The 12,581-nt window shown below is 45.8% G+C and overlaps 1 protein-coding gene across 1 annotated transcript in view; it reads right to left on the reverse strand.

Moving 5' to 3' along the window:
* Positions 1-4,096: 4,096 nt before the first annotated feature.
* Positions 4,097-12,581, reverse strand: part of LOC119652103 (voltage-dependent calcium channel subunit alpha-2/delta-3-like) — a 222,664-nt gene continuing 214,179 nt past the window's right edge. The window contains exons 8-9 of the mRNA XM_038056040.1: positions 4,249-4,875; positions 4,097-4,111 (exon numbers count right to left, since the gene is read on the reverse strand). Of these exons, the coding sequence (XP_037911968.1) occupies positions 4,097-4,111; positions 4,249-4,875 (642 nt within the window). The remainder of the gene's footprint in view (positions 4,112-4,248; positions 4,876-12,581) is intronic.

Genomic DNA, 12,581 nt, shown 5'->3' on the forward strand with positions numbered 1-12,581 from the left:
GACCACTCTTCTTTGTTCCCGATATGAACATTGCCACACGGGACACCTAACGTCCAGCACCCTATTATGCAGATGTTCTCTTAACATCTAATAGTAGTAGGGTAACTTGTTCCAAAATGGAATGATCACCTTAAGCAATACGATATCATATTAACTGAATTTTTGACTACCGACCCGAGTAAAACAGGTAACCACTGTGAGTGGCGTCACCTGCCCCGAACTGAGCGATTTAAATATATCGAGTCAATACTATCAGCCAATGGAGAACTGTTTTATAAAATTGCTTCACGCTGTGGCGCAGCGGGGTTAACTACATTCGAAATTTATTTCGAATGTTGTTAATCCGAGCGGATAGATGACGCCGCCGTCGCTCTCCGTGGTATTTTAGAATCACGAGAGGGGAGAGCCAGCGGTGAAAAGGTTCCGTTGGTTAGAGACAAAGGGACCGCATGGAAAACCAACCGGTTTCTTCTGCTCCAGCCGTCGTGCAGAGTGCACGTGTCGTGATTCAACTGATTTCGACTAAGAAAAAAAAATAATAAAGTGAAGTTTATTCGAAGATGATACCGATAAGTATAAATTATTCTGAGCAAGCATTTACACGTATTTTTCGGGTGCGATAGTGTCGTCCCAGTAAGATCTACAATTGTTCAAAACAAGGTCTCGTTAGAGCTAATTGCAAACAATTGGTACTTCTGCGTTACTAGTCGCTGGACCCTTCGAATTCTTAGAGGGAAGACGCACGGCACAACATAACAAATCAGCGAGGAAAGCTGCACCCACGGCCGAGCTGTCAAAATGCCACCGGCCGACATTTTCATTGCCCCTTCCTCGAATTCGTGGCCCTACCTAACGGCCTTGCACGCTGGTGTGTGATATTTGCATATTCTTTCTCCAAAATCCGGAGTGTCGTTGGCGGCGACGAAAGAACGAGATAGGAGCATCATATAATTTCACAGCAAACTGACCTTCAGCCGGTTCGGCCAGACAAACTCAACAACCAGCTGACATCGACGACGTCACCGCAGGGAGCCAGAGCCGCCGTCAATGATCCATCGTATGTTTAAAAGAAAAATTCAAGTTTTAAGTTCATATTGTTATTATTTGAATTATTATTTTTTCCGAGTTATTATTTTGTTTACATACAATAGAATAAAAGTTAAACCGCTGCAAGAGACGGCATCGACATTGTTTGTGGAATTTTTCATTGGTGGATTTCCGCTCTTGTGGCGAGTTATTTTGTTTTTGTTCTTTTCGGTCTGCGTATCAAGCGTTCCGCTTGGGGGTGAGTCTTGGCTTGCGTAGGACGTTTTCCTGGCAATCCATCCTGGCAGATGTCAGCTTCCCCATATTAGGCGCAGACTTCTTGTGTCAATAAGGGTTGCTGGTGGACTTGCAAAACAAGTCTCCTATAGATTTCACGGGCCAACCTTATTCGTCGAGCCAAAATGGCATCTCACCCAAGTAACAATCTTTCCGTTCTTTTAGAAGACGTTATCGACTCTCGTGTTCGGGCACTTCTCCAAAAGTTCAGCCAGATTACTACCGAATGTAGTCTCTCCAAACCAGTGAAGCACAATGTGCAGCACCACATTATCACTACTGGTTCCCCCGATCCTTCTCGACGGTGCGTCCTCTACCACCCCTGAAACTGGCTATTGCACGGAAAGAATTTGAGCAATTTGTTCAACAGGGAATCTGTAGATTTTCAAACAGGTGGTCTTCCCCACTTTATATGGTCCCTAAGCCAAACGGTGATTGGCCCCCGGTGCGGATTACAGAAGGCTAAATGCACAGACTGTTCCTGACCGATATCCAATTCCGCTCATCCAAGACTTTGCGCATCATTTCGCAAAACTGCCGCATCTTTTCGACCTTGGATGTAATCAAGGCCTGCAGAAGACATTGCAAAGACGGCAATATGCACACAAAGGTGAAATTTGCGGCCACTTCATTTCCCCTGACGGAATACACCCCGACCCAGACAAGCTGCAAACGATTCAAGCTTCCCGCGTCCGAAAACCGTGAAGGATTTGCGGAGGTTATTGGGCATGCTACACTTCTATCGTCGTTTCCTCCCCAAGGCCGCCCAACACCAGTCCGTTTTGAACGCGTACTTGTCTGGACCCAAAACAAAGGACACACGAGAGATTGTGTGGTCTGAAGATAAATCCCGACAGCAACTGGCTGATGTTACACTCTTGGCATTTTCCCGACAAGATGCACCCCTAGCCGTTTTTCTTGAGGCCTCTGACATCGCAGGGGGGGCTCCCAACTGTTCCGGTCTTCGACAAGAGATCGGGTCTCACAGAGTGGGGATTGCTATGTCTGCTGAGGGACAATCTTCGACGCATCAAAGCGACACCTGCCACCCGACACTCGTCCGCACCAGCCTGTGCGCCCAGGGCACTGAACACGTGCACGCACGTCCTAGTCAGGACGGATGCCGTCCGCAAGCCGCTGCAGCCTCCATATGAAGGCCCGTACCGTGTTCTCGAGCGGGGAGAGCATTTCTTCCAGCTCGAGATCGGAGGGCACAAAAAGGCGGCCTTCTTATCTAGGCTGAAGCCCGTGTGCGCCTCAAAGCAACGTCGCGTTCGCTTCGCGGACTGATGGGGAACGTAGTTCCGGGTTCAGTCGCTGAAACCCCTAGGTTTCATCTGCGGGCGGGTGTGATGTGGCGCAGCGGGGTTAACAACAATCGGAATTTATTTCGAATGTTGTTAATCCGAGCGAATAGATGACGCCGCCGGCGCTCTCCGCGGTTTTTTAGGACTCGCCACGAGAGGGGAGAGCCAGCGGTTGAAAATTCCGTTGATTGGAGACAAAGGGACCGCAACCGGTCTCTTCTACTTCTGCCGTCGGGAGAGTGCACGTGTCGTGGTTTAACAGATTTCGACTAAGAAAAAAATTATAAAGTGAATTTATTCGAGGATAATCCCGATAAGTAGAAATCTTTCTGAGCAAGCATTTACACCTACTTTTGAGTGCGATAGTGTCGTCCCAGTAAGATCTACAATTGTTCAAAACAAGGTTTCATTAGAGTTGATTGCGACAATTGGTACTTCCCGCGTTACTCATCGCTGAACCCTTCGAATTCTTAGAGGAAAGATGCACGACAACAACACAACAAATCACAGTTTGATTTAAACGTATTAGCATAACCTGGATGAAGTAGCGTTCCACAGCTAGTATTCTTTGTGATCGATGTATCAACGAATGCCTCATATCGAAAGTTTACCGCAGTGTCGTCCGTCCTGTCGCCCCTTATGGCTCTAAGTGTTGTTAGCCGACTACAAAAGACAATGAAAGGGGTCTCGCGGTAATGGAGTCGAAGTGCGTTGGACGAGTGTCGTAACATGACATGATCACATCAGAAATGAGAATATTCGAAATCGAGGGTTGCACCCATTGTGAAAAAATTGGGACAGAGGTGTCTTCGATGGTATGGTCATGTAACCCGTTGCAACAAGAATTCACTTATCAAGATTGGTCTGAACATCGAAGTCGATGGAAAACAACTAAAAGGCCAGCGAAACAACGGCGCCTTGATACGATGGATGGGAATTTGAAAGTCTCGCGACTGCATCCAGATCAGGCGTTTGACAGAGAAAAATCGCGCAACCGATTAACGGTTGTTAACGGGACAAAGAAAAAGTCACGTGATATCTAGTCTCGTTGCCCTTGATTCTTTGGTACTTTGCATATATGTAGATACATATATTAGCATTACAGCTACAATTCTTCGATCATGTACATTTACGAAAAGGAGCACTGAGAATCAGGTATGATATTAGAAGCACTTAAGCTAAGTGCTTTGTTTATTGATTAAAGAGCTTACCATTACTTCTCGAGTGACGAATCTCTTGATGTGAGACTAATTCATGACTACCATATTTGTCAGGAAGCGCAAGAGCCAGAGCAAATGGAGTACCCTCTATAGGACCATAAAAGTATCTATAAACGAAAGAGATTAGATAAAATATAATATTAGAAGCATTTTTTCCAACTCACTTTAACGTTCTACTCGCTACTCTTTTCATGCTGTCGAAGTGAGTTAAAACCCTGAGTTCGGTTTCTCCCCTATGTTGTTGAATCATTCATAACGCATCTGAAAAATATTTGGTAAGTTAGTAAATATTTCCATTAAATTTATGGATAACCTCTATCATAGATTAACATATTAAATTGAGAACTGTGAGTGTATGTTAGTAGAAAATCATATTTTGTCATAGTTGACGCACTTACGTCATGCAACAGGTTTTTGTTCTCTTCCAGTAAATCGGGATCATCCTGAAATTCAGTGTCTGGTAGTTCTATCTCGGTGATGTCTCCTGACGAATACTTTGGTTTCAATTGATCAATATACTGTCCATTATCACTTAATGGTCTTAAATCAGGATGATAAAGAACTCTTCCATTATTGTCTATTATGAAAGAATATCCATTTACTCCTAATTTGTATTGAGGTATCATTTTCTGAATTTCCTCAATCGGCACATCGGTTCCAACCACACCTAATATGTTTGCGACACGAATTGAATAATTCCTCCGATCAAAAACGGGCGTTGAAACTGTTGTAACAAGACGTCTCTTATTATTATTTTCTTGCCCTAATCCGCTAGACATCCCGGCCATAAAAACAGGGCTCCAGTGAATAGGATGGTCTTGTTGGTACATGACCATAGGACGAGCCATTACGAGCGCATACTCGATAACTTTCTCTCGAGCGTCTTCAAGGGAGTTGATTTGGACAAAGTAGCCTTTGTTTGTACAAGCCATATCATAAAGATTGCTTTTACTGCTGGAGTCTCGTCCAATAAGATATGTAAAAATTCGAACCGGTCTGTGAGGCCAGTTGTAGTGTTTAATGACCTGAAAGATGCAAGATTGTTCTATATGATATATGAATTTGCATTTAGGTGGGAATCGAGGAAATATTCACATGCGTCAATTACGTCTTTCTAACTATAAAAATTACAAGATGGCCTAAACTCTTAATGCGCCGTAAAACGACGGAAAAGCTGATCGAAATTGCATTAGCATAATAGATAGATGATAGATTTAATTTAATAAGGACCAAGTATCGGACCGAGAGAAGTATGGACATTTTCCGAACGCTACCGAAAGCACCAGAAGTTAATGAGGAAGAAGAAAACTATCTGTTATTAAAATATGTTGAAAGTTAATACTAACTGCCGTTAGCAATACGTACATAAACTTCCGGTTAATTATAAAAATAGGTGGCTAATAGAGATCTAGTTATACACGTGCAGGTTCATAAATATCGGAGACGTCTTCAATTAGTTGGTTTTCTCTTATGTTGAAAGGGAGGAAAACTCACATAGACGGAAGGTAGTCATTTGAGGTAAAATGGCTTCGGAGCTGTCTACAGGGATACTTTGATACTTTACTATTGCTTCTAGACGACAGAGTCTTTGCGTAAGCATTTTTAGACAATTTGTTTATAGTAATTATTACCAACAGCATGAGCACATACACAGCACGGCACCACTATGAAGATACCAAAGTGGACTTTTATCGACACACAACCACTGTTAAGACTGCCCTGAAAGGCGAAGTCACTAAGATTTATGCCGTCGAATAGACAAGTTTCAACTCATACTGGCTTGCGCAAATTTTTGTGAAAAAAGACCTGACACGACTAAAGCGACATTTTTGCTGCTCTTTAAGAATGTTGACACAAAATCGTGGTATTTTCAACTATATGTAACGAATGTGAGAAAAAGAAATAACTTTGCAGTTCAGGAAGTTGTCTGGCTTCGAATGAAGATATTTCAGAAAAATCTTATTCAACGAAGAATCGGTACACTCTCTGCTTGTGGGTGATGTTCTTCTATTCGTAAAAAAAAAGCAAAAATCTGTGGCGTGACAGACCTTGTCTAACGTTTGTTCAAGCCTTTTCAACTTTTGATTACTTTTATTATAGTTTGGTATAATTTTCTCGTCGATTATTTTATTTTGTTTGCCTTATTTTTTATTGACGATTGTAATCCGCCATTTGCTTTGAATGAAATCCTTTTTAAGGTTTTGTGTGAAACAGAACCTTATTAGAATCGATTCGGTATCTGTCTGTCTGACTGTAACACCCGATTTATTCAGAAACGACAGCACCGACTGTCACGAAAATTGGTAAGAGTGTATATTCCCCTTACATACAGCAAGTGGCGCCATTTTGTGTTAAGTTTAGGGGGAGGTTCCCCATAGATGTGAATGGAGGGTGCAACATTTTTTTTCATATAATGTAGCCATGTGGGGTATCAAATGAAAGGGCTCAATTACTTTTCGAAACTGGTTCCACATTTCATATTGGGTGAAACATAGGGGAGTGAGCGCTCAAAATATGACCCTCAAAAAGTCGAACAGGTCTCGTTCTCAGAACCTATCCAACCGACACATTTAGAAATTTACCCGGCAACCCCCACAGAAGTGCAAGTGCAAGTCCCTCACAGAAGTACAAAATTTGGCGCGGCTGTAAGGGATAACATAATGCGTAATTTGGTCATTTGAAGGATTTGAAGAAAATCCAACTATTATTAACAAAGTTATAGGGGGTGAAACATTGTTTTGTGAATTTCGTGCATTCTACAACCTGTATGACGTCATCATCACATATCAATTCATCAACATCACAACGAAATGAGTTCTTATGAATGGGTTCGCAAAGAATTATTTTGTTTTAGTTTTTTAGTCATTTGTATATGAATATCAATTATTCCAAACAGACATGTGTATATGTAGGTATATAGTATATGCGCGCTAATGAAGTTTGCGGGTAGTGTCTAATTCAGATAGATATATTTGTACATTAAACCGACCGCATTTTTTTTTTTTTTTTGTGCGTACACGGAGGTGGAAAATCTTAGAAAGACACGTCCGCCGCAGCTCCGCCGACCGAACGGCGGAACAACAGCGGGCGCGTGTGGGATTCACACCCACTAAAAACCACCCCCGGTCTCTCCAGCCGCAGCCCCGCGGGACCACCATTGAGGTATTACTTCGCGGGGTAGGTTTGCCCTTAGGCACTCATCCTTCTCCTATTTGCAGCTTTCCTCCTTCTTTGTTCTTTCAGCGACTCCTCCTGCATTTGGATGATTGCAGAGCTAACCGCAAGCCACTTCTCCTCGGACTCCAGCATCTCAGTAACCAAGCTCTCCGGGGTCCCGCTCCTGCCCAGCACCTGGTTTAAGCTCCTTCTCTCCATCGCAAATCGTGGGCAGTGAAACATCACATGCTCTGGATCCTCCGGTATGCCATCGCATCTGGGACAGTTCGGAAAATCATCCAACCCAAAGCGTTGCAGATACTGCCTGTAGCAACCACCGTGTCCCGTGAGGAACTGGGTAATGTGGTAGTTGGTCTCCCCATGTTTTCGCTCAAGCCACACCCTAATGTTGGGAATGAGCCTGTGCGTCCACCGACCTTTCGCAGACTCGTCCCATCTGCGTTGCCAGAGATCAAGCGGCTCTGACCTTGCCGCATTTCTACGCTGTGCATGCCTCTCCATATGTCTTGCATTGTCCAGGACACCCATTTCTTTGGCCAGAATGTCAACCGGGATCATGCCTGCCACCACCAATACTGCCTCATCTGATGTGGTTCTAAAGCACTGCAAACCCTCAAAGCCATCCGCCGGTAAACCGAGTTCACCTGCTTCCGTCTCTGGGAGCCTGCAAGCGCCTCTGCTCACACAGGCGACGAGTAGAGCAGGATGGAGCGCACCACTTCGGCTAGCACCAACCTCCGGCAATGTTTCGGCCCACCAATATTTGGCAACATTTTTGCAAGTGCCGTGGTGGCACTGGCTGTCTTTTGGCATGCATACTCTAGGTGCTCCCTAAAACTCAATTTGGTGTAAATTATTACCCCCAGGTATTTGATAGCCCGCTTTGATACGACCGTATGTCCACCGACTTCCACTTTTACAGTATTATTTTTCCTGCGTTTCGTTATCAAGACCGCTTCCGTTTTCGCGTTCGCCAGGTCAGCCCGGCCTTTTCTAGCCAGGACTTTACCGCTCTCGCTGCTTCCGTTGCGTAAACCTCGACATCTTCTGGGTGTTTTGCTGCAACAACCACAGCTAGGTCATCAGCAAAGCCGACAATCGTAGTCCCCTCTGGGACGGGAAGAGCAAGCACCCCATTATACATGATATTCCACAACAGGGGACCAAGTACCGATCCCTGTGGTACCCGGCTGTGACAATGTACTCTTTGAGGCCCTCATCCGTCCCGTACCAGAGAGTCCTCTCTGAGAGGTAGTTTTCCACCAAATTCGCTAAGTATCCGGGGACACCTATGTCAGCCAACGCCCCTTTCTATTCCAGTTGGCCGAGTTGAATGCGTTTTTGACATCCAATGCCACCACGGCACAGCAGCCGCCAGAAATCAGTGCACCTTTTGCCAGGTTTACCACCATGCCAATTGCGTCCACCGTAGAGTGGGCGCGTCGGAAACCAAACTGGCGTTCCGACAAACCATTGCTGGCTTCGACGATGGGCAGGAGTCTGTTGTAGATGACTCTCTCCATCATCTTCCTCATTGTATCCAACAGGCAGATAGGACAATACGACGCTGGGTTTCCAGGTTGCTTGCCAGGCTTCGGAAGTAACACCAACTTTTGCTTTTTCCACTGGGCAGGGAATATTCCTTCTTTTAGGCACGCCTCGAAGGTGTTGGCGAAAAGGTCGGGCCTAGTCTTCACTGCCAGTTTCAAAGCTCGGTTGGGGATGCCATCCAAACCTGGGGCCTTGTTGTCACCGAACCTACCACATATTTCCCGCAGCTCCTCCACAGTTACAGGCGGTATTATGCCGTCATTTGGCTGGACAAAAACTTGCCTTCCCCTATTTTCATGGTGAGGGAACAGAGTGGTAACAATATGTTTCAGGAGGCGCGGACAGGTCACCTGGGGTGATTTCCGCAGCCTTTTCATCACCACTCTGTAAGCCTCGCCCCAAGGGTTTATGTCAGCATGGTCGCACAGCTGTTTGAAGCAGTTCTTTTTGCTCCTCCGAATGGCTTCCTTTAGGCGGCCACGCAATTGCTTGTGTGCCTCCTCTCGACCGTCGCCACCGGGTTTTCCCTGAGCCTCTGGCAAAGCCTCCTTGCCCGAAAACATGCGGCTCGCAAACTTGCGATTTCATTGTTCCACCAGTAGTTGGATTGCCTACTGGGGAGCAATCGCCTTCTGGGCATAGTAGCATCGCATGCTTCCGTCACCCATCGAGTGATCTGGGTGGCTTTCCTCTCCAGCCGTACCATTCAGGGATATGTCGGATTTGAGCACCGCGGAAAACGTGTCCTCCTCGAACGCTTTCACTGTCCAGCCAAGCATACCACCCGGCATTTTGCGAAAACTCTTTTTCGAGCTCGATCCGCCCTTGATCTCTATGCAGATTGCCTGGTGGTCGCTGTGAGTATAGTCCTCACTGACATGCCAAGCGATTCTACTGGCTAAAGTGGCACTCACGTATGTCAGGTCCACTATAGACCCCAGGCCCCTTCCCCGGAAACAGAAGACAGAAGACCCAAGATTCGCCAGTACCACGTCCAGCTCCGCGAATGCTTCGAGGAGAACACGTCCCCTCACAGTAGTTATCCGGCTGCCCCATTCAAGAGCCCACGCATTGAAATCGCCTCCTATTATGACCGGCCAACGTCCTCTTACATCCAAACAAGAGCAGCAAGCATCCGCTCATACTCGACGAGTGTAGCGCTGGGTGGAGCATAGCAGCTGTAGATGTGGATGCTCTTCACCTTCGCTCTGATGAAGCCCTCCTCCGGTGCTCCATTATTTCCTGGAAGGCTTGTTCTCCACAAGTCCACAGCGCTGCTTGGCCCGTTTGGTCCCTGACCCAAACGCTACCACCGTGGTTTCGGTATGGTTCACTTAGTATGGCCACATCGATGTTTTTCTCGCGGATGGTTTGCGCGAGTAGACCCTCTGCCGCCTCGCAGTGGTTGAGGTTGATTTGTATTAACCTCATCTGCGATTTGTGCTAAGAGCACTCCTGAATTCCGGGCACCTGCTGCTGCCTGCAATGTGCCGATGGTCCACACCCTCCTTTCCTTTGCATAGTAGACAATTTGGGTCAGCTCCGCAGTCCTTGCTGATGTGGCCTTCCACTCCGCATCTCCTGCATTGCTTTGACCTGTCATTTGGGTTAGTGCATGACTTCGCAATGTGACCAAAGCCAAGGCATCTAAAGCACCGTTTTAACGCCACCTGTTCGTGCGTTCTCCACTGGTAGGCTGATGATGGCGGTTTGTGTTCCCCCATAGGCTTTCCTTAGCGTTTTTCACCGCTGACTCTTGTAGTCCGGCAAGATCGAACTGTTTCTCCAACGCTTCGCGAACCTCCTCCTTCGTCGTAATTTCATCTATATCTTTGCAGATTATAGTGATCTCCGGCCTGCTAGCTCTTATGTCGGCTTCCTGCCTTAAAGTCTTCCCGATTTGGCTTAAGAATTTGTCCGCGGTTACACCCTTGGATTTCTTAAGTTCCAACATAAGATCTCCCTTCTGCGACCGTCTAATACGGCTGACGTTGTCTCCCAAATTGGTGAGTTCGGGGTCTGCCTTCACTTTCCTGAGAATGTCGGCGTATGACCCTTCGCCTCGTTTGGAAATGAAAATCACCTCCGGTCTAATCTTCCTCCGATAATTTCTTTTCCGCGGTTCTACCTTCCTCCAAGCTTCCGCATCCGCCTTTGAAGGTTCGATCCCTTTTCTCGAGGTAGCCACTGCAGTATTTTCTCTGGTAGCTTCAGACGTACTTTCATGAACTCCGCCTTTTTGGGAGTTGAGTCCTTTCTTCTTTTCGGGGTTTGCTGGACTATTGAGTCATTCAGCTTCTCGCGCAGCCTCTTCCCCGGTTTCTCCCCTTTTGTGCTTTGAACCGGCGTTACTTGAGTTGCCTGGTTCACTTTTCCAATCGGCGACTTCTCTACTCCGTACGTCAAACGGATGCCTCTTATCATGACCCTTATATTTTGGTGAATGTTCCTGCGCTCCTTATAAACTCACACAGCTCCATGATCTTTTTACCGAGGGCAGTAAAGGCAGCTCCAGACTAATTATTGCCCAAAACATCGCTCGAGTGAATTGGCGTCAGCGATTCTTCCTCATCGAAGACTCCCGCTATACGCTTCCCACTGGGAGTAGCGTTCGTGGGGGCTTGTGTCCGTGTGGGAGGGGATCTGCGAAAAATCGAGCTCCTTCTGAACGGATCCATCACTGGAGCCAGTTCAAGTTCCTCCCGTACGCTTGTAACATTAGATGCCACAGTAGCCAAGGTTTCCACTACTGAGGCACTGCGATCGTTGGATATCGACGGCCGGGAGCCCGCTTGCTCACTCCCAAAAACCGCCGGCACTGGGTTTCCGAAGCCCTGCACCGTAACTTCATTCTTCTTCTGCTCCTCCATGTTTGGTTTTATTTCTGGGTATCCTTCCCATAGCCAATTTTTATCCACGGGTGGGCGTTTACTTCCCACCTACCCGGCCTGCGCATAAACATGCCCATACACGCACATCTCCGGATGCGTGCATGTGCATGGCCATGACACATTCGCCGAGCATTCCCTTATCCGCACGAAGGGACGCGCCTGATGGGAGATTTGGCAACTCCACACAGGCCAACTCCACACCGACCGTATTTAATATGCGTACTATATATGTACATATGTATGCTTTTGTGCACGAAGTAGATCGGAAATATGGGTATGAATTTGTATACATACATATATGTATACAATATTCGGAAATAAGCAGTTTGTGTGTTTAGGGTGAGCATAATGCCTATATCTGTAATATGTACGTACATCTTGTAGTTTGGAAAAATATGAAGGAATATGTTAGATTTGTAGCCATATACGGATAGAAAAATGTGTGTTGATGTTTTTTACATAAGATGATCACAAAATCGTTATACTCGAAACACGAGCTTCGGTATTCTGACTTGTTTCTTTCTTTTCGTAGATAGGCGTGCATTTATTGTATTCTGATGAGTTTGCACATAATCCTTGTCTAATTTTCTGTATAACACCCGGCAGGACTTTTCAGTAACAGACATGTTATTCATGGTTAAGTAGATGCTGAGATAGGTGCGAGTCTAAAGCCCGCGCCGAATGAAACCTTATGTTTATGGGAGTATTGGGAAGAGGTACAATTCGTTACAATTTTCCCTTTTTAAACGCGCCAGCAAATTTTCCCCTCAACCCATGCGGTTGAAACATCTAATTTTTATTAAGGTAATATATAAAACAAAATTCTTTTAAAAGCAATTCAATGTTTGTCTGCTCGTCTTGCCGTCCGTTTGTTTGCTCGTCTGCCCCCCCCCCCCTGCCCCTCGTCTGTCTGTCCATCAGTCACTAGCAATTTACTTGGAAACGGCTGAAATTATAGTCATAAAATTTGGTGAGAATGTTTGCTCTATGGTTCACAAAGAGTAACTTACTTTTGTATTAAGTTTAAGGGGAGGAAAGCGAAAGGAGGTAAACATTTTTTTCAATTATTTCTATTAAAAATGTTAGACACCAACTTGACGTAAGAAAGTTCT

Source organism: Hermetia illucens, chromosome 3 (genome assembly GCF_905115235.1).
Source record: "Hermetia illucens chromosome 3, iHerIll2.2.curated.20191125, whole genome shotgun sequence".
In the NCBI taxonomy this organism is placed as follows: Eukaryota; Metazoa; Arthropoda; class Insecta; order Diptera; family Stratiomyidae; genus Hermetia; species Hermetia illucens.